Here is a 19,107-nt window from a genome sequence, read left to right as displayed (position 1 = left end):
ATGAAAGAATAATCTATTACTGGCTGACAAAAATATTTTAACCTTCATGAAGCTATTACAGAAAATTCTTAGCTTTCCACATGCCACAAAATAGACTGTTTGTAAACACACCATGCTAAGTACATCAAATTATTTAAATTTTTTATTATGACAATTGACATATATTAAGTGAAAGAAATGACAGAAGTATTATAATAATAAAACATTATGAAAGAAAAAAATTACACAATTAGGCCAGTAGCTATAAAATGGCTTTAGGCCTGGCTTATAACACTAAGAGTTCTGATCAGACTGTAGTGAGACATGAACATTTCATTAACAAAAATATTGGCATCAGCCACAACATTTTGGTTGTCACAAGGAATATTGTATTTGAACAACTATGCACTGCAATTCTAACACACTAGGTGTTCATACACTGCAGTTAACTTCTGAAGCATTAAGCTATCAGGATTCCCATACTTTTTATGCACAGAATTTACTTTGTGTTATCAGAATCACGTTTCCAGTTTTCAGATCTCTTCCCCCCTCCCTCACACATGCAGTACATTATTATGTGACAAAGCACTTCATCTTCTATTTGACTAACATCACGGTTCTAATTACCTCAAGAGTTAGATTTATGCTAATCTTGGAGCTTCTGCTTTAGCTCTCATCTAGAAACAAAATATTCTGAGAACCTATTCCAGAAATAAGTTTTTATGCATAGGAAAATAAAGCATTTCATATTTAAGCATGTCTGAAAATCCAAGAGGCGTTCTGACCAAACACTTCCTGAATCCCACTTCCTACTTTAAAATCAAAGTGAAATTCTAAAATAGACATTTTCTTATCTGGAATTGTATTCCTCACATGGAAATTCATGGTCCCCAGTGTTCTGAATGGATAAGGATAGCAAAGAAACTGACTTCCCACATTAGCTAACAATAGATGAAGGTAGCTTAAAAATTAGGACACATTTAGATTATTTTAATTCTTTACAAGAATGCAGTTGTGCTACAAAGATGAGTAATTATAATGGTAAAATTATATGGCAGAAAGTACTGGCATTTTAAAAAGGTGTCAGTAAAACATGGTAAAATGTGCCATGTAAAAAGACTGTGCTAAAAGCAGCAGTTCTACAAGATTTCAAAAATACTTACCAAAAAAAGGAGAGAATTGAAATTTGAATCTTAATTTCCCCTCCTGCCATGATTCAGCAAATATTTCTGTGAAATTAAGTCTATTGAATACCAAATTGAGCAATTCTAGTTTTTCCTTCTTTACAGAGAAAAGAAATCAAGCCTTACCCCTCCACCCCCATCTGAGAGCAAAATATCCCCCTTTCAAAGTGTACATAAAACCTCATGGCAGTTTTGGGCAAGCTATTATTCAGATACAATGATCAAGAAGCTACTTTTGATAAAAGAACAAAACACCAGACCGACATTGAGAATACCCTAGTAGGCATCACAGAAATCATGCACTGAAACAATATGCTGTTAACTGCCAAATTTGGGCTGTTTATACCTGTTCTGATCCTGAAAATTCATTTACACTAATATTAACTAGATCTTTGTGTATATGTATGTGTCTACATGTATGTATGGGTATAATTTTCATGCAACGATCTTAAAGCTTTGGAGACAGTGGTTTTAATTTAATTTCAAGGTTTGTCCATAATAGCAGTATTGACATGCATCAACTCTGCTAATGGGCAGTAGAATGAAAAAGACCATGGCACAAATTTTTAAACAATTTGAGGTTTAATTACATAATGCACCTGTAGATGTTCTAGCATAAACACAATTTTAAAAATCTACATCCTATTTTAGGGTATTTTCCCACCTCCCATCCCTTAAAAGCTGTACAGTTATAAAAAAATGTGACTCTCAAGCAAAATAAACTTTTTTGTGTGTTTGTTTTTTGCAACATACAAAATAAGTTAAACGATTCAGAAGGTCTTGATCCATTAAGTTCCCCAATGACTGTGTTCTGGTTGTCCATAAACATGACATGCAGGTTCCTGGTATCTGACCAGAACTCAATAAATACAGATCAAACAAAACTCCAAAACACTTAAATTAGATTCCTTTAGAAGCTGATGAAAGTCAAGAAAATAAAAAGTCAGGATTAACAATTCCATTCTTAACTTACATCATCCAGTGGCAAAAAGAAGGCAAGTTATTCAGTCCTTAGCATTTTCTCTAGCTTGTACCAGTTTGGCAAAAAATACAAATGTAGTTCTTTTTAAAAATGTTTCATTCCAAATGTCTAAGGTGTTTAATAAATTCTTACTCATTTAATAATTTGTTGTACCCTCTCTCATATAACTTATGTAAAGGATAGACTCATCTTAAAAGTTATTATAATAAAAATAACATTTTCAATAATTGAAACCACTATACTGTGCCAGAATTGGGTTTACAGTATTTCCCAGAGCAAAGTGGTATAAATATGAAATAAAATAAACAAACAAACAAAAAAACCCAAGAGCTTACATGACCAAGATGAGGAAAAAAGTTCACTCTTTTAGGGGATCCTATTTTAATCAACTTCTGAGAGGGTTTGGATGTATGAAATAAATGTTGGGTTTACAATCTAAAGTAGCTATATATGAAGCCTTCTACATTTTGGCTTATGACTTACTTGGAAATGACTCTATCTTCAATATGTTACACAGTTACTTAGCAATTCTTGGCACTTAAAATGTTAAATAATTTTAAGTTGAAGTGAAATATTTTGAAAACAAATCATTTAAGTGAACACAAAACAACCCATTTTAAATACATTGATAACGAAAGACTTTATCTTTTATAGAATTGGTATAGAAACAACTAAAAAAGAAAAAAAAATTCAGCAGTTAGCTTGCCACTTCCAAGGTAGGTTTACACGTACACACTGAGAATAGGAATGGATTTTTTCCAAAGAGTTTCATAATGGATTATACTAAGCAGATGAGGACTAGGTAGGTTACAGCAGATATGCAGTGTTGGCATTCTCTGCTTCTTGGGGACCCAGGAATATATTTTGAGACTGTCAAACCAATAAGAGAAACTATTTTTCTCTAGACTATCTGTAATTAAATGATGTTCATAATTTGATATCAGTTGCAATGCCATTATTTGCCTTATTTCTCTTTGTAAGTCAATGATGGATACATTAATACTTACCCAAAGTGTTTGTGTGTATATAGAACATGTGTGTATGTGATGTATACATACACATTCCATTTGAAAAAATATCTGGGTCTGAATACTGTTTTCTAAACCTGTAAAACAACATCTTGAATTATGGTCTTGCTCCACTGTGTTGTAAAGAATGGAGTTCACAGTTTTTTCTGAGCACTGAACTTAGAGATTCATTAGATTCTTTACATTTATATGGTAGAACAAAATAGTTCTACCACAGAGGTGAATGGTCAGCATCCCTTATGACCACAAATAGAAGCTATCCAGGCATTCTTTGTGACAAAGGAAATTCCATCAGCCCCACTTAAAAATAACATACAATTCTTATCATTTTGACTCTCAATTTAAACAAGTAAATGTCCACATTTTTCTTAATGTATATTACAGAATGGGCAGGGCACCGTGGCACATGCCTGTAATCCCAGCGGCTTGGGAGCCTGAGACAGGAGGATCAAGAGTTCAAAGCCAGCCTCAGCAAAAGCAAAGCACTAAGCAATTCAGTGAGATCCTGTCTCTAAATAAAATACAAAATAGCCTGGGAATGTGGCTCAGTGTTCGAGTGCCTCTTGAGTTCAATTCCTGGTACCCCCCCCCCAAAAAATGTATATGATAAAATGGGCTATCCTCCAAACAGTGAAATCTGGATATGTGTAATAGTCTTTAAAATTAATGTGTTTAAAAAATGTTTTTTTCAACAACTTCATTACCATTTCAACTTTTTGGTTTTGTGGCAGATCACTTTTTTAAAAAGGAGATTACCAATAACTTGAATTTGTTCTCAATGAAAATGGGTATCAAGGAAATCCAGCCTTATCTTGTATTCTCTTTAAAATATCTGCCATCATTTTCCAGTAATGTGCCAACAATGGACATTGTTTTTATACCAAACACTATTTTATCAGCATAAATGTTGCCAAAACCAGACTCTGTCCTCTTCATACAATATTCAACTCAAAGCTTCTACACTATGAAAATTTGCAGAAATTGTAGTAAACCTTCTGAATTCGAAACTAGTCTTAATACATTTGCCATAGACCAGTTTGATAATAGGAGCCCAAGTTGTATTTCAAAAAAGTTGGGGGCTTAAATTATTAAAGGGCTTGTGATACAGCAGCTATTGTGAATCTAATCCATGGATGGCACTTTAAGAATGATCCAAGATAGTCTATACTATAAAAATTACTGCTTTCCTTTATTTTCTCCAGTTACAAATGACTATATTGTGTTTTTTACAAAACACTTTTTCCTAGAATTTTTAAGAAACTTCTTCAGAATATCTTTATTGTAAGTATTTCTGAGGAGCTGAATCTAAACATGAAGCAAGGCTGGGAAGTTACAGCTTAGTGGTGGAAGCACAAATGTCTACCATGAGTGAGGCCCTGGGTTTAATCCTCAGTACTAAAAAAACAAAAAAACAAAAACCCAAAGCCAAGCAGCAGAACTGTTCAAAATTTAATCATCTATAATCAGTCTGCAGAGTAATAATTTGTGTTTATTAGCTGCCTGGATTATATTCTTGGTAAATGAACTATAATTAATCAAAATATAAGATTAGAAGGGAGACACTCAGTATCAAGTTGACACACAGTTATTCAAGTTTGATAAATATCAGGCAGCACAAGTGGTTTCATAACCTATGTCAGTGGGACATTTGCTAAGTGGAATACTCAGTCTTTAGTATAAAAATTATCTTGGGCTTTATATAATGCAAGGGTAAAAAAAACTCCTTATTTCACAATAGACATCCTGTAAAATTATCTACCCATTAATACTACTGATCAGCTGTGCGTAACTGAGGAATAGAACTAATAGGTAGAAGGAGGAGCTGTTGTGTCCAGAGGTAGAGATAGGGCACAAGGGAGAGTTTCTATATCTTAGTGGCTTTACCTGGCTGCAGGACTAAAACAGTAGGTGACTGAGTGGCAGAAAAGGCCACCTATATATATGTCAAACCACTTACCTTGCACCACTAGTAGGAATCTTCCTGCCTGCCTGTTTTAGAAAGTTAAAAAGATTAAACTTGTTAGCTAACTTTCAAATAAATAAAGCAAACCTAGCTAGAAAGAAGGTTTTGCAAGTGAGTGTGGCTCCATTCTAGCCCTGCTTCACTGCCTGGGAATGCAAGCCCTTCCCTCCCTTCCAGTGGAACAAGTGTATCAAAATAAAATCACAATTTACTTGGAACCACATGCTATTGTTGCATCCTATTTTTAGGCTGCTTTCATTATTTTATTTTTTATACGGTTACATATACATTACTAGAATCAAGGCAAAAATATTAATGGGCAGCTACTACAGAACTAAGGTGAAACAAAAACTCAACTGAAAAGCAACAGCTATAAACTTTCAAGGCCAAAAGATTTAAGGGTAACACCTGTTGTGGGAGGAAAAGTAGAAGTCAAAGTTTCTAGAGAGGTATTTGTAATGCAAGTCTATGCCAGCTTTTAGTAATTAAAAAAAAAAAAAAAAAAAAAAAGAAGTGCTTTACTATACACTGACTAGCACATATAGTGCATAACTTGGAAAGAAAACTGAAGTTCTGTGGGCCAGCAGCAGATATGATGTGTCCATTGCCGGCAACAGACACAACACTGGAACAGAAAAACCCAAATCCCAGGGCAAAAGTACTCACAGAAGTACTGATTGAAGGTTTCAGAATGTGATAGCAAAGTTTAATCACAAATGCTACATTCTGTACAATGTTAGGGCTCTGCCTGAAAATTTACAGCTGTAACAGAGACTAAGATAAAATTCATATTTTAGTGTCAATTATGTTATTTAGTTAAACACTGCCTTTTCTTGAAACAAAGGGCTTGTCTTTCTTTAGAAAGTATTGAGATGTTTAAAATGGATATCATGCCTATTCGGTATATCGGCGGTTCTCAATCAACTCTATGTTGGCTGTGTGCCTATTAATGAATTTTAATAGAAGTCTAATGGCCAAAGGCCAAAACTACATTCAAACCTGCTAATATATCCAGGCAGATAGGAAATCCAACACACACACAGGTGGATGCACATACACACACACACTCACACATATACACACACCAAAACTCAAAAACCTCCCAAAGGAACTGCTTTGTTTGTAGACTTCAATTTGAAGTAGATACTAAGGGCAAGAATAGACCAGTTAAAATTCACCTGAAAATCCTTTCCCACTCTTCAGATGTGCTAAAATACCATTGTCAGCTTAGCATCTCTTCACATGTGTTACATATAGATATATTTTTTTCAAAATGATGTTTCAGATATTTAAAACATCAAGTGGCCAGAGGGCAGGAGTTATATTATTGGCAAAGTTTATAGTCCAGCTGGGTCTTAGGAAAGACCACATTTATTTTACTAAATCTCCTCGAGACAGAGGCCACCTTGTTACCAATGGATAAAGCTATTTTTTAAAAAATCTGTTGCTAGCACAATCTGGTTGTCAAAGCTTCATTATACATTTTACTGTGCAAATGCTTTTCAGATGAGTTTTCTTTTTTAAACAAGAAACTCCGCTTTAACAGAAAGTTAGGGTTATTTATTATTTTTTTTTTAAATGATGGTACTTTCATGGTCTCTTCTTTATTTAAAGTGTGGTAACTCCAATAGTAAACAAGTTGATTTTACGAAGGCTATTACTAAATGATTCATGTATGACATTATCTATATTTCTCAAACTGCAACAGTACAGAGTTGAACTTTTAAAAGGTATGTTAATCATCATCTATGCCATGTATGTTTAAATATAATATATATTTAATATGAAAAGCTAAAGCACAAGTGCTTTCTCCCACCCCTAAATTCTGTTTTGGGCCCTTATAGATTTGGAATGCATTCTTATCCACTCTTTTCACAAAGTTAGGAGAGCTCAGGAAATATAAAGGCAAAAATATACAAATCTTTGTTGTTATTATAATAAGATTTTTTTCCATGAATGAAATTACCAAGGACCATGAACTTGGAAAAAGAAAATAAAAAGAAATTTACAGCAATTATTTATCTTCAAAGTTCAAATCTGGTCACTTCACAGAAAAACTTCAGGGTATGATGAAATTTTTTTCTTCTAAAAAGTCAATCTGTAGTGGAGTTTTCTAGGAAAAATTAAACAGCTTTTAATAACTGGCCCGCTGGTGTGAGAGCTACCGTGGAATAAATTAGCACAAAAATGGAAAAAAAAAAAAAAAGTCTTATAACTGTTCACTGTTACAGACATAATCAACAAGGTCAGTCACTCTCAAAAGCTCATCTTCTTCCTCCTCTGGTGCCCCTGCCTCTTGCCCACCACTCGTCCCATTGGGGGCTAGGCTTGCACTGGCTGTGCTGCTGTCCTTGGGGGTCTGAGGTTTCTCAGCTGGCTTGCCAATCAAGTTCTCAATGGCTTTGCCAGGACTCTGTCCATTGGTGGAAGGTAAGTCCACTAAACTATAGTCCAATGGGCTCCCCACTTTGCCTACATTTTCAAAGTCCTCTTCCTCATCGCTTTCTATCCGGTAGGGCTTCTTGGTGCTCTCCTGCTCTGAGGGCAGGACCCTGGGCTGACCGTCATGGGCACGCTGATCTGAATCTCCATGAGTGTTGTCACAGCTCTCCTCGTCTGTCTCAATCCGATGTAGTCGTTTGCGGGATGGTTTGCCTTCCTCTTCCTCCTCCTCATCTGCTTCTGAATACTCATCTGTGCTTCGGCCACGCTTTCGAACTGACCGCTTTGATTCTTTAGCTAGCTCATCATCTTCCGAGTTCTTGGACATATAGCTCTCTAGAATAAATAGCACATTCAAGCTATTGGCATAGTTTAACCATAAACAGATTTAAGTACTTCTTTCCTCCCCGTGTCCTGATTTCAGACTTGCTAATATATAAATATTTCTCTTCAACCAATGGCCTGATTTTTCTCTCAGTCCTATAACAATGCCCAATGAGATTCATAATGAACTTTATGTACAAATTTTTAGGAAAGAACAGATTTCCTGGGGAAGAAATCTAATAATCCTTGAATCTAACCTATCCTATGAAGATAAGATGACAACAAACTAGGAAACCCCTTTCTACTAGTCCTAAAATTAGGGGATCATATAAACATACTGATAAGGAAAGATTAAAATTGGGCCCCCAACTCTATATCTGCAATACTATGTCAGCTCTCATATTATTAAGTGCCCTTGGTAATCTCTAAATCTCTTCTTTGCCTATAATTATATCATAAGTAATCTCATCTATTTTCATGGCTTTGCATATACCATTTATATGTTGATAACTCTTACTTGTTTTAGGCAGTCACTAAATTCCAGACTCATGTATCAAATGCCTCCAACATCTATCCTTGGATATCTAAACAAAGCATCTCAAACCTGATGTGCACAAAATTTGAGTTCTTAAACTTCTTGTTCTGTGGTCTCATTATAGTTTTTGGTAATTCTGTTCTTTAAATTGCTTAGTCATGCTTAATCTCTTTCTCTCTCTTATCCTCCCATTGGTAAATTCTTTGGATCTACTTTCAAAACATAGTCATAACTTTATAACTTTTCACCCCTTTACTGCTATTGTCTTAGTCCTACCCATCATCATATTTCACTTGCACTGTTTCACTAATCTCCTAACTGGTTTCCTAATTTTTGCCCTTGCTTCTTCAATTTTTCATTACAAAGCTACCATAGTAAATTAAAACCTAAGCCAGAACATATTATTCCTTTGCTTGGAATCCTCCAATTGCTTCTCATCTCAAATAAAAGCCAGTCTGTACAGTGTGGAGTACTCCATGCTAACCAACATGGTAGAAAATAATCCCAAGTAGTTACATTAAATTTAAATTAATTAAAATTAAGCAAAAATTCAGGTCCAAGGTCACACTAGCCACATTTCAAGTGCTCAATAACCACATGGGACTAGTATTGTACGTACTTTGGTTTGAAACTATTCTGGTGTTTGGGACATAGGAAGATATTTTAGAATGAAGTACATGAATAATGGGCAGAATAAATTACAAAGCATATCACAGTTTTCTGCAACTATACTAGTTTTTTTTTTTTTCAAATATATAAATGTTTTATGACTTGGTAGCATTTTACACATTTGTAAATTCACCACAGATCAAGAAATAGGACATTCCCAGTATTTGGCAAAGCTTCCTCCTGCCTCTTGCACTCTCTTTGGCAACTTGTGCCCATATGGTCAGATCTGCTCAACTGTGGACAGGGTTAGCTTAGGCCTGCCTGTGTCATGGGTGTCCACAGAGCCAGTGCCTGGATAGGCAAGTTGTTTTGGGGGATCAGGGCTGGTGAGGCCACTGTGCCAGAGATCTAAGGCAACATTCTCCAAGCTTCTTCACAGGTGGTAAGGATGACAGAATCTTCATCTGATTTCTCTAACTATACTAGTTTTGATGAAGAATTTAATCATTACAATGGAATTCTTAAAAATTAGCATCTTAGTGTCATTTACTTAAACTATAATTGGTGACCAGGAACAAAATATGGAATTTACCTTAAAACTACTACTGATTATATGAACTTTTTAAAAAAAAGTATATAACCACAATCCTGAGTTCACTTTATAATGTGTATTTCTGCCTTGTCCATACTTATGTAAGTAGGAGATCTATTTCTTACCTTCACTCTCTGAGCTGGAAAGTCTACGCTTGTGAACACGCCTTATTTCTTTGCCACGTCTTAAACTCTTTTGGGAACCATCACTTTCTGAATCTTCTTTGTAGTTAATTTGTCTTTTCTGGTTCCTCCTTGACCGCCTTCGCCGAGTTTCTACAAAATCATCACTAAAATCATCGCTAAAGTCACTTTCTATTAAAAAAAGGAACAAAAACGAAGTCATGTATAAAACTGAAATCTATTAAATAGAAATATAATTAGATTAGGCTATAAAAATTAAAGATACTAAATAGAGTTTAGTCATAAAAATTCTTAGGTTAAAAACATTCATAAGTCTTATTTTCTTTTTAATAAAGTGAGTCACTCTGGGAGAGGTTTTTAATGACAAGTCTTAAAAACATATCTTATTCTCAAGATAAGAAAATATTTAAAGGAAGAGAAAATGGGCACAGTGGCATACACATGTAATTCAAGGGACTCAGGAGGCTGAGACAAGAAGATTGCTATCAAGGCCAGCATCAGCAACTTAGTAAGGGCCCTAAGCAACTTAGTGAGACCCTGCCTCAAAATACAAAATAAAAAGGACTTTGGATGTGGCTCAGTGGTTAAGCACCCCTGGGTTCAGTCTGAGTACCACCGCCACCCCCCAAAAAGAATGCACATATACAGCAGGCACAGTAGTAGCACATGCCTGTTACCCCAGGGACATGGGAGGCTAAGGCAGGAGGATTAAAAGTTCAAGGCCAACCTTGGCAACTTAGTGACATTCTATCTCAAAATAAAAAATAAAAAGGACTAGAGATGTGGCTAAGTTGTGGAGAGGACCTAGGTTTAATCCCCAGTACTACAAGGGTTGGGGGGACAACGAAAAAGAAAAGGGCTGGGACTTAGCTCAGTGATATAGGGCTTCTCTAGCATGTGCCCTCAGTCTGATCCCCAACAATGCAAAAAGAAAAGAAATGTATTCAATGTATTTTATTCAACTTAGAACAACCTGGTCGAGTACACAAGCTGCCACAACTGCTTTATGTGGTGAACAGTCTACAGAATATTCTTCCTGATAATCTGCAGTTCCTGTCTTTGGCTACCCTCATAATAATATAACCCCCTAATCAAAGAAACCTCATGAGCCTATTCCAAAGAATTATACAATTGGAGTTACATTTTTAAATTTTCTCCATGTGGAATAAAATCCTGGTAAAATACAGTACATAGGGCTGTTTATACTCTCAAAGCATTGCCAATAGCATTGTTCTTGTCATTTCTGATCAATAAAGCAGAGTGAGTATATGGCTTTCTGTCAGAGGTGCTTTCAGTAGTGCTTACAAATTCTACTGAATTATTACATTCAATCTTACTGTTCTCTAATGGACTGCCAACATTTCAAAATAGCTACCCAATAGTTAGAAGTGATTTTCACTGGCCAAATCTGGGAAAACTGAACTTAAATACTGATAGTAATGTACTAAATCTACTCATTAAAATAAGAATCCAAAAATACACACTGATATAAATAAGGAAATATATAAACAAGGGAAAGTTCTTCCTCATGGAACAATGACTAATAGATATAAAAGGAATAACAGTGCTGGAGAATCCTCAAAGGACTAAGACTAGCAGGTGAAACATTTGACAAGGAAGTATATTTACACAGCATCAAAGTATCTTACTACTAATTACTTATTAATTTTAAGGAAAAATAACATAAAGAAACATGGGAGGCTAATACTTCTGTGAGTTCCTGCCAAAAATGCATAACCTGAATCTGATCACAAGGAAACAGGAAAAACCAAACTGGGGGACATCTTATAAAATTACTAGTAGGTATTCTTTTTAAATATCATGGTCAGAAAAGACAGATTTTGAGGGATATTCCTGATTAAAGGAAACTAAAAAGACATGAATAAATGGAACGTAAAGTCCAAGATCAAATTCTGGACTACTGAAAAACTATATACATAAAACAAAATCTACAAAGGATGGCCAGACCAAGGAAACAATATTCATGTCTGTGATACATCCCCTATAAGATGACAGCTACCTGTTTACCAATTCTATAAAGCATCCCCCCTACCTTTCAGCTGTTTTGCCTCTATTAATTATGTTAATAAAGATAAGCATAATGTATAAAAACATAAGTCACTGCTAAGTTGGAAAAACTACAGAATCACTGATTGTGGTATACATATTGGAGATAACTGGAATTCTCTCTTAAACAATTGAGTATCTGACAAAAATGTTCAACTTTTTGAGAATGATCCCAAGAAACACTATAAGGATAAAGGTTAGGCAATGGAAACAATGTGGCACCAAAAGGACTCATCACAATCCTAAATGAATTTAGTATGAAGTCAATACATAAATTTGCATATATTTTCTCAGATATGCTCTATGTGAAACACATAGTTACTAGTGAGTCATAAGAAAAGGGCACAACCTGGGCATGATGGAGCACATTTGTAATCCCAGCAGCTGGGAGGCTGAAGCAGCAAGATCATGAGTTCAAAGCCAGCCTCACCAACAGTGAGGCACTAAGCAACTCAGTGAGACCCTGTCTCTAAATAAAATAAAAAACAGGCTCAGTGGTCAAGTGCCCTCGAGTACCCCAAAATTAAAAAAGAAAAGGACAAAGTTTTATCAGAAAGCTTAATTACAATTGTATAGAATTTTAAGAGCTCTTAACTCCTGAAGTCAAACAAATGTGGTAAGTTAGTATGATATGAATACAAGTTATCTTTACCAGAGTCTCTACTATTATCTTCAGATTCCTCCTCTTCGTCGTCATCAGAGTACTTTTTCTTTGGGGTCTTTCTTCGCAAACGCCTACTTTGCCTCATTGGTCGGGAAGGGTGTCGCCTCAATCTACGACTACAGAAATCAGTGTCGCTGTCATCATTAGATGGTGGATCTTCTTCACTTTCATCTGGGTTTTCATCAGATACAACAAATTCATCTTGAGATCTGTCCAGGAAAGCCCAAATAAATTATGATAGTACACTAAGAACTGAGAACACGTTTTTGAGTTCAAATTTTGGTGGGTCCATTGAAACATTAAGTAACATTTATGCAATATATCTGGATAATTTTATCAGTTTCTCTGGAGAACAAAATGTTATCTGTTCTTTTAGGAGGGACTGAGATGATAAAGTGATGCTGATTTTTGTATATAAAATTTCATTGGCCTCTTGGATGTCCTCCGTGTACCTTTAAATTTGGCACATCAAAAGGGAACTCATGGGGTTGGGGTTGTAGCTCAATGACACAGCACTTGCCCAGCACATGTGAGGCACTAAATTTGATCCTCAACATCACATAAAAAAATAAATAAATAAAATTTTAACAGTTCATCTACAACTTAAAAAAAAAGAAAAAAGGGAACTAATTATTTCCCAATCTACTCAGCTTCTGTCTCCCCCAATAATCAAAACAAATACCTGATATTAATCCTAATATTTCCCTTTTAATTTCTCACATCTAAAACATTCAGTGGTTTTTCATCATTTTCAGGACAAAGTCCAAACTTTCATGCATGCCTAACAAAACACCCTTCATCTAGTTATTTTTAATTTTCTAAACACATCTCCAATAGGGCATTCTCTATTTTATTCTTGTATTCTTCCTATCCTGGGACACTAGATATTTCTCAGATATTCCATGATATTTTATGGCTTGCTGCCTGCAACACATAACTTCTTGGAATGCCTTCTTTTCTTATCCTGCTTCTAATCTCAAACTTGTTGATGATCTATCCAAATATTCTGTAAATTTGAGATCAAACTGTACTTTTACTGGGAGGTTTTCTCTGATGTTTTTGGGTTAATCCAACTGTCCTCCTTACATTAATCTATATTTTCCTTATATTTTAGTAGCAGTCATGCAGAATGACTTTTTTGTGTGGGGGCTTTATATGTTTATTGTCTCCATTAACAATCTAAAAGGAGAAACTGCAGTATAGTTTTAATACCTATTCTGCAGAAGCATTTCCAGATTTTCCATACTGGATTACTTGTCCCAACCCCAACCTCTATGTCAAAAGAGGATATTTACTAATTATTTATTTCTCACATTTGACTTGATGACTTCCTCATGGACTTGGTAGCAGAAGGTAGCACAGTGGAACCTCTCAACAAATCCAAGTTCAATTACTGTTAATCAAATATAATTTTGAATATTAAACAAATAACCATAAATCTACTATATATATATATATATTGTTGTAGATGGACACGATACCTTTATTTTATTTATTTTTATGTGGTGCAGAGGATCAAACCTAGTGCCTCATATGTGCTAGGTGAGCGTTCTACCCCTGACCACAACCCCAGCCCCATAAACCTAACTTTTTATTTTAATCTAATAAAAACCAAAATTCACGTTCTTCAATCTTCTTTAAATACCCTGAAAACAGAGATAATCTATCTTTGTGAAGAACAAAATCCCCATCACAATGTGGCCAACTCTCACTGCTGGCTAGTCCTTTTTAAGCCAGTCAGAATGATGGGGTCTACGGCAGGCCACTTACCCATCACTGATCTTGAATTCATCTTCACTCTCTTCTTCATCCAGGTTGCTATCACTGTCCAGATCATTTAGTCGCCGGCGTTTCTTTCGTCGAGCAGCAGCTGCCCTCTGGGGTCGTTTATTTTCCTTTCTTTCTTCATCCAAAATAGTAGAGATATCTTTCCCGCGGTGACCTGTGATGGTGGAGATATCTTTTCCTCGGCCAACTCCTAAAGGGGAAGGATAACTATATGTTTATTAAACTTTCCCCTTAATTTGCAGACTGTCCTTATTATGTCTAACAGCTCTTCATTGGATTTCTGCCAACTTCTACTGACAGAGCTTTTATCAGGATAGATTTAGTACTCATCCTACTGAACAAAAGTCCACAATGTAGAGAACCTCTTATTTATAATTCATGTACCGTGAAACTCACCTTTTCAGTGTGTAATTAAAAAGTTTTAATATAGTTATAACGTTGTACAATCATCATCTCTAATCAATTCCAGAACATTTTCGTCACCCCATAAAGAAACCTCATACTTAATTAACAGTCATCTAGAAAACTCTTCTTGAAAGCTATCTTTTGGATAAGGCTTGAAGAAAGAGACCAATACATATTTAAAAACACTGTTTGTAGGACAGGAAAAAAAAAGTGGGCTAGGAAATAAATGAAGCACACATTTCTAGAAAAGCTTCTTGACTTCTTTAGTTCCTTTACAAACAACCTATTTATTAATCCTTTCCAGAGTTTTCTTAATAATTAAATGGAAACCACAATGTTCCACATCAGAGCACCAGCAATTGGCTAAAGGTACTTTCATAAAGTACCTTCAAATTCCTCTACATTAATGCCATCTTTTAAAGACTATGAAGTTAGTATGCTGATTTTAATAGATGGACCCAGGAATGAAATTTTTTTTTTAAAATATCTTTTTTGTTGTTTATTTTTTTCGTTATAGATGGACACAATATCTTTATTTTGTTTATTTATTTTTATGTGGTGTTGAGGATTGAACCTAGTGCTTCACATGTATGAGGCAAGCACTCTGTCACTGAGCTATAATAATCCTAGCCCAGGAGTAAAATTTTTGATGTATGGAGGAACACTAATATTTTGTGGTAGATCATAAAACAAAAATAATTAGTAAGATCTGAGTCTGTCCTCTGACACTGTCCATTTTGTATCTAAGACAGTTAAAATCATTAGTTATAGTGATGCACATTAAGGTGGGGACTAAAAATTATGTTCAATGTCCTAATTTGGGCATTTGAATTAACTTGTTGGCAGTTATATGAAAAATTAAGAATGGTACAACATACCTCCTCCATCAGCCTCTTTGATATCATCTTCTATAGCTTCATCAATTGCTTCATCAAACTCATCAAATCTAAAACATAAAATGATCACATTACAGCCTGTCCTGGTGTTTTAAACTCTTAAAGATCATCTATACTAAATAATTAACTGTTTGTATCCCCACAAGCAGTAAAATCCTACCTACCAAGGTGATAGTATTAGGAAGTGAGGCCCTCATGAACAGGATTAATGTCCTCATAAAACAGGACAGAAAGAACCATCGCCCTTTCCACCATGTGAGGCCACAGTGAGAAGACAGCCATATAAGAGGAAGCAGGTGTTCACCAGACATGCCAGACCTTCTCTAGAGTCTCCTTGCCTTTTCTACCAGGTGAACACACAGCTAACAGGTACCATTTATAAACCCGAAAGTAGGCCCTCACCAGACTCAAAAATCTGCCAGTGCCTTGATCCTGGGCTTTCTATCTTCCAGAACTGTGAGATATAAATTTCTGTTGTTTACAAGCAGTTCAGGTATTTTGTATATTCCAGCACAATTGAACTATAACAGTATCAGAAAACAAAGAACTTTTTTTGCAATGCTGGGTAGATTAAACCCAGGGCCTCACATTAAAGCAAATGTACCTCCACTGCACTAGATCCATAACCCATTAAAAATATATATAAAAGGACCAGATGGTATGTACACATTTTAGATTTTTTTGGAGTATACGGTTTTTATAACCATCAACTCTGTCAATGTAACACAGAAGCGATTACAGACAGTATGTTACATAAATAAATATGGATGTGCTCCAATTAAACTTTATATATACTGGTTTTTATATGTATATAATATTTATGGAATTTTTTTGTTCTTTTTTTCAACCATTTACAAATATAAACATAATTTATAGGTCATAGGCTTACAAAAATCTAGCAGTAAGCTGGATTTGACTTCTAGGCCCACCCCCAGTAAAACAAATCATATGTTAAGTAAATTGAACAAATTATTTCACAAAAAATGTTAAATAGGCTTAATTATTATTATTATTGAAAAGTAGATCATTATTATTGTTAATACTTAAGTTCCCATACAGCTGATTAAAATTGTAGAACTAACTTAATGTACTTGTTCTTGAAGGGTTGTCCTCCGGTTTAAAGGAAAGGACCAAGACTAAATGTTCCCTGGATTTCCTCCTTTCATTTTAGGGATCAGGTAACCAATAAGATGAAGTGACTTGTCCAAAACCATGATAAATATAGTAATTACTGGCTAGCCACATGAATCTATTTCAGTTAAATTTTAAAATTCTGTTCCTCATTAAGCTTATTTTAAGTACTCAACCATTACATATGGCTTACTGCTTGCCATACTGGACATGAAGGAAATATAACATTTCTATCATCACAGTAAATTCCAACAATAAGTTCTATTGGAGAGGGTAAGGATTAAAGGCACCTAGTAGATTAATAACAATATCAAGACTAAAAGCTAAATATTTTGCCTCTGAGTTGCAAATACATATACACAAAAATACCCAGATTTTTCAAGGGATTCACAAGTTTCAAGTTAGCTTCTACAACAATATAATTTTTAATGTCTGTGTATTGTCTAGTCATATAAATACATAATAATTATAGTTAAAAACAGTTTATTTCCAATTTTTTTTCAGTTAGCATGCTCTGAAAAATATTACTGTAGCTATAGCTTGGTTTTTCCTTAAGATAAATTCTGAGAACTGGGAACAATGTTACACGCCTATAATCCTGGCAACTCAGGAGGCTGAGGCAGGAAGATCCTAAGTTCCAGGTCATCTTTGGCAATTTACTGAGACCCTGTCTCAAAATAGAAAATTAAAAACATCTGGGGATTTAGCTCAATGGTAAAGTGCCCTGGATTCAATCACAGTACTACAAAGACAAATTTTAAGAAAGTAAAAAAATCTACATATCCATCTATTGAGCTAATTAACAGATACAGATAAAGCTAGATGCAAAGTTAACCAAAATTAGTATTTGTCAAGGATATACAGAGGTTATAAAGTGGCATGATAATCTACTTTAAGTAACGTCTGCTTTCTTACTGAGAAACTGTTTTCTAAAGCCATCAGAAACTTCAGACATTTGAGATGATACCACTAAGAATGAAATATCTAATTCTTATCTGGAGGATCCAAGTCATTTTTAAAATTAATAAGGAGTCTTGCTATACAACCTAGAGGCAGGATTTCAGATAATGGGTTTCTATGTATCTGCCTAAACTTCACTGATTCCAACGCAACAGGATTCATGTAATCCATGTCTGAAACTGACCCCCTTTAGTGTCTTCCTTTACTCTATTATAATTGCTTCTTTTAAATTTCATCTAACCACCACCCTTTTTCAGAAGCCTATAACTATCTTTTCCCCTGTATGGTTAGAGACCCCTATGATGCCATTGTGAAATTTTGTTGGACCATACATTTCTTCCCGGTATTCTAACTAAGATAATGTAATTGGTGTTAATGGCACACAAATTGTTTTAATAACAACAATGAAGAGAATTTAAGTTATTTTCCTGTTCTAATTATTATTTTTTAAAATATGGAACACTTCATGAATTTACATGTCCTCTTTGCACAAGAGTCATGGTGATCTTCTCTGTATCATTTCAGTTTTAGTTTATATGCTGCCAAAGCATTTCCTGTTCTAATTTTAATTTGACTACTGTATGACCAAATATTTTTTTCATGTTTACTGGTCATGTTGCAGAGTACTCATTTGGGTTCTTTGCCTCCCCCAAACACCCCACCCCAGTACTAGGGATGAAGCAGTCAGGATTTATTTACTACAGAGCTACATTCCCATCTTGTTAAAAATATATATATTTTTTAAAATTCTGAAATACGGTCTCACTAAGTTGCAAATGCTGGTCTAAAAATTTCAATCCTCCTGTCTCAGCCTCCAAAGCCACTGGGATTATAGACATGCACTGTCACATACTGCTATTCCTTTGCCCATTCTGAATGCTAGTTTGTTCATCTTTTCTTACTGATTTGTAAAATTTTTGTGTATTAAAATTGTACCTCCTTTGGAACATGTTGTAATTCCCTTTTTTTGCAGTACTGTGGATTGAATCCAGGGCCTTGCACATGCTAGGCAAGTACTCTACCACTGAGCTACATTCCTGGCCCTGCAATTACTTCTATCAAACTGTACTTCCTTTTCAGCGTTTGCGCATATATATATATATTTAAAGTTTTTGGTTTGTTTAGTTGTAGTTGGACACAATACTTTTATTTTATTTACTTATTTTTGGTGGTGCTGAGGACTAAACACAGCGCCTTGCGCATGCTAGGCGAGCACTCTACTGCTGAGCCACAACCCCATCCACTATTTTTTTTTTAAGTTTTGAGAAAGGAAAACTGACATCACATCTCTACTATATTCCTTGCATTTTGTTAAATTCATAAACCACTCCTTTTAAAGTCTAACTCCATGTTTGTCTGTATGTGCAATTGTCTGAGATTGTCTTATTTTAAAAATATTTATGTAATCAAATATC

At 34.9% G+C, this 19,107-nt stretch overlaps 1 protein-coding gene and 1 non-coding gene across 2 annotated transcripts in view; both read right to left on the bottom strand.

Moving 5' to 3' along the window:
- Window positions 1-129: 129 nt before the first annotated feature.
- Window positions 130-19,107, bottom strand: part of Rsf1 (remodeling and spacing factor 1) — a 137,865-nt gene continuing 118,887 nt past the window's right edge. Inside the window, exons 13-17 of the mRNA XM_048787878.1 lie at window positions 15,584-15,651; window positions 14,283-14,490; window positions 12,501-12,721; window positions 9,764-9,952; window positions 130-7,914 (exon numbers count right to left, since the gene is read on the bottom strand). Of these exons, the coding sequence (XP_048643835.1) occupies window positions 7,346-7,914; window positions 9,764-9,952; window positions 12,501-12,721; window positions 14,283-14,490; window positions 15,584-15,651 (1,255 nt within the window). The 3' untranslated portion in view covers window positions 130-7,345. The remainder of the gene's footprint in view (window positions 7,915-9,763; window positions 9,953-12,500; window positions 12,722-14,282; window positions 14,491-15,583; window positions 15,652-19,107) is intronic.
- LOC125612220 lies at window positions 18,141-18,243 on the bottom strand. The gene has a single exon (XR_007342554.1). It is a non-coding gene; the product is annotated as a U6 spliceosomal RNA (small nuclear RNA).

This window comes from Marmota marmota, unplaced genomic scaffold, assembly GCF_001458135.2.
Source record: "Marmota marmota marmota unplaced genomic scaffold, marMar, whole genome shotgun sequence".
NCBI classification, from domain to species: domain Eukaryota; kingdom Metazoa; phylum Chordata; class Mammalia; order Rodentia; family Sciuridae; genus Marmota; species Marmota marmota.
Note: the sequence above shows the minus strand (reverse complement) of the source record. Positions and strands in the feature narration are given on the sequence as shown.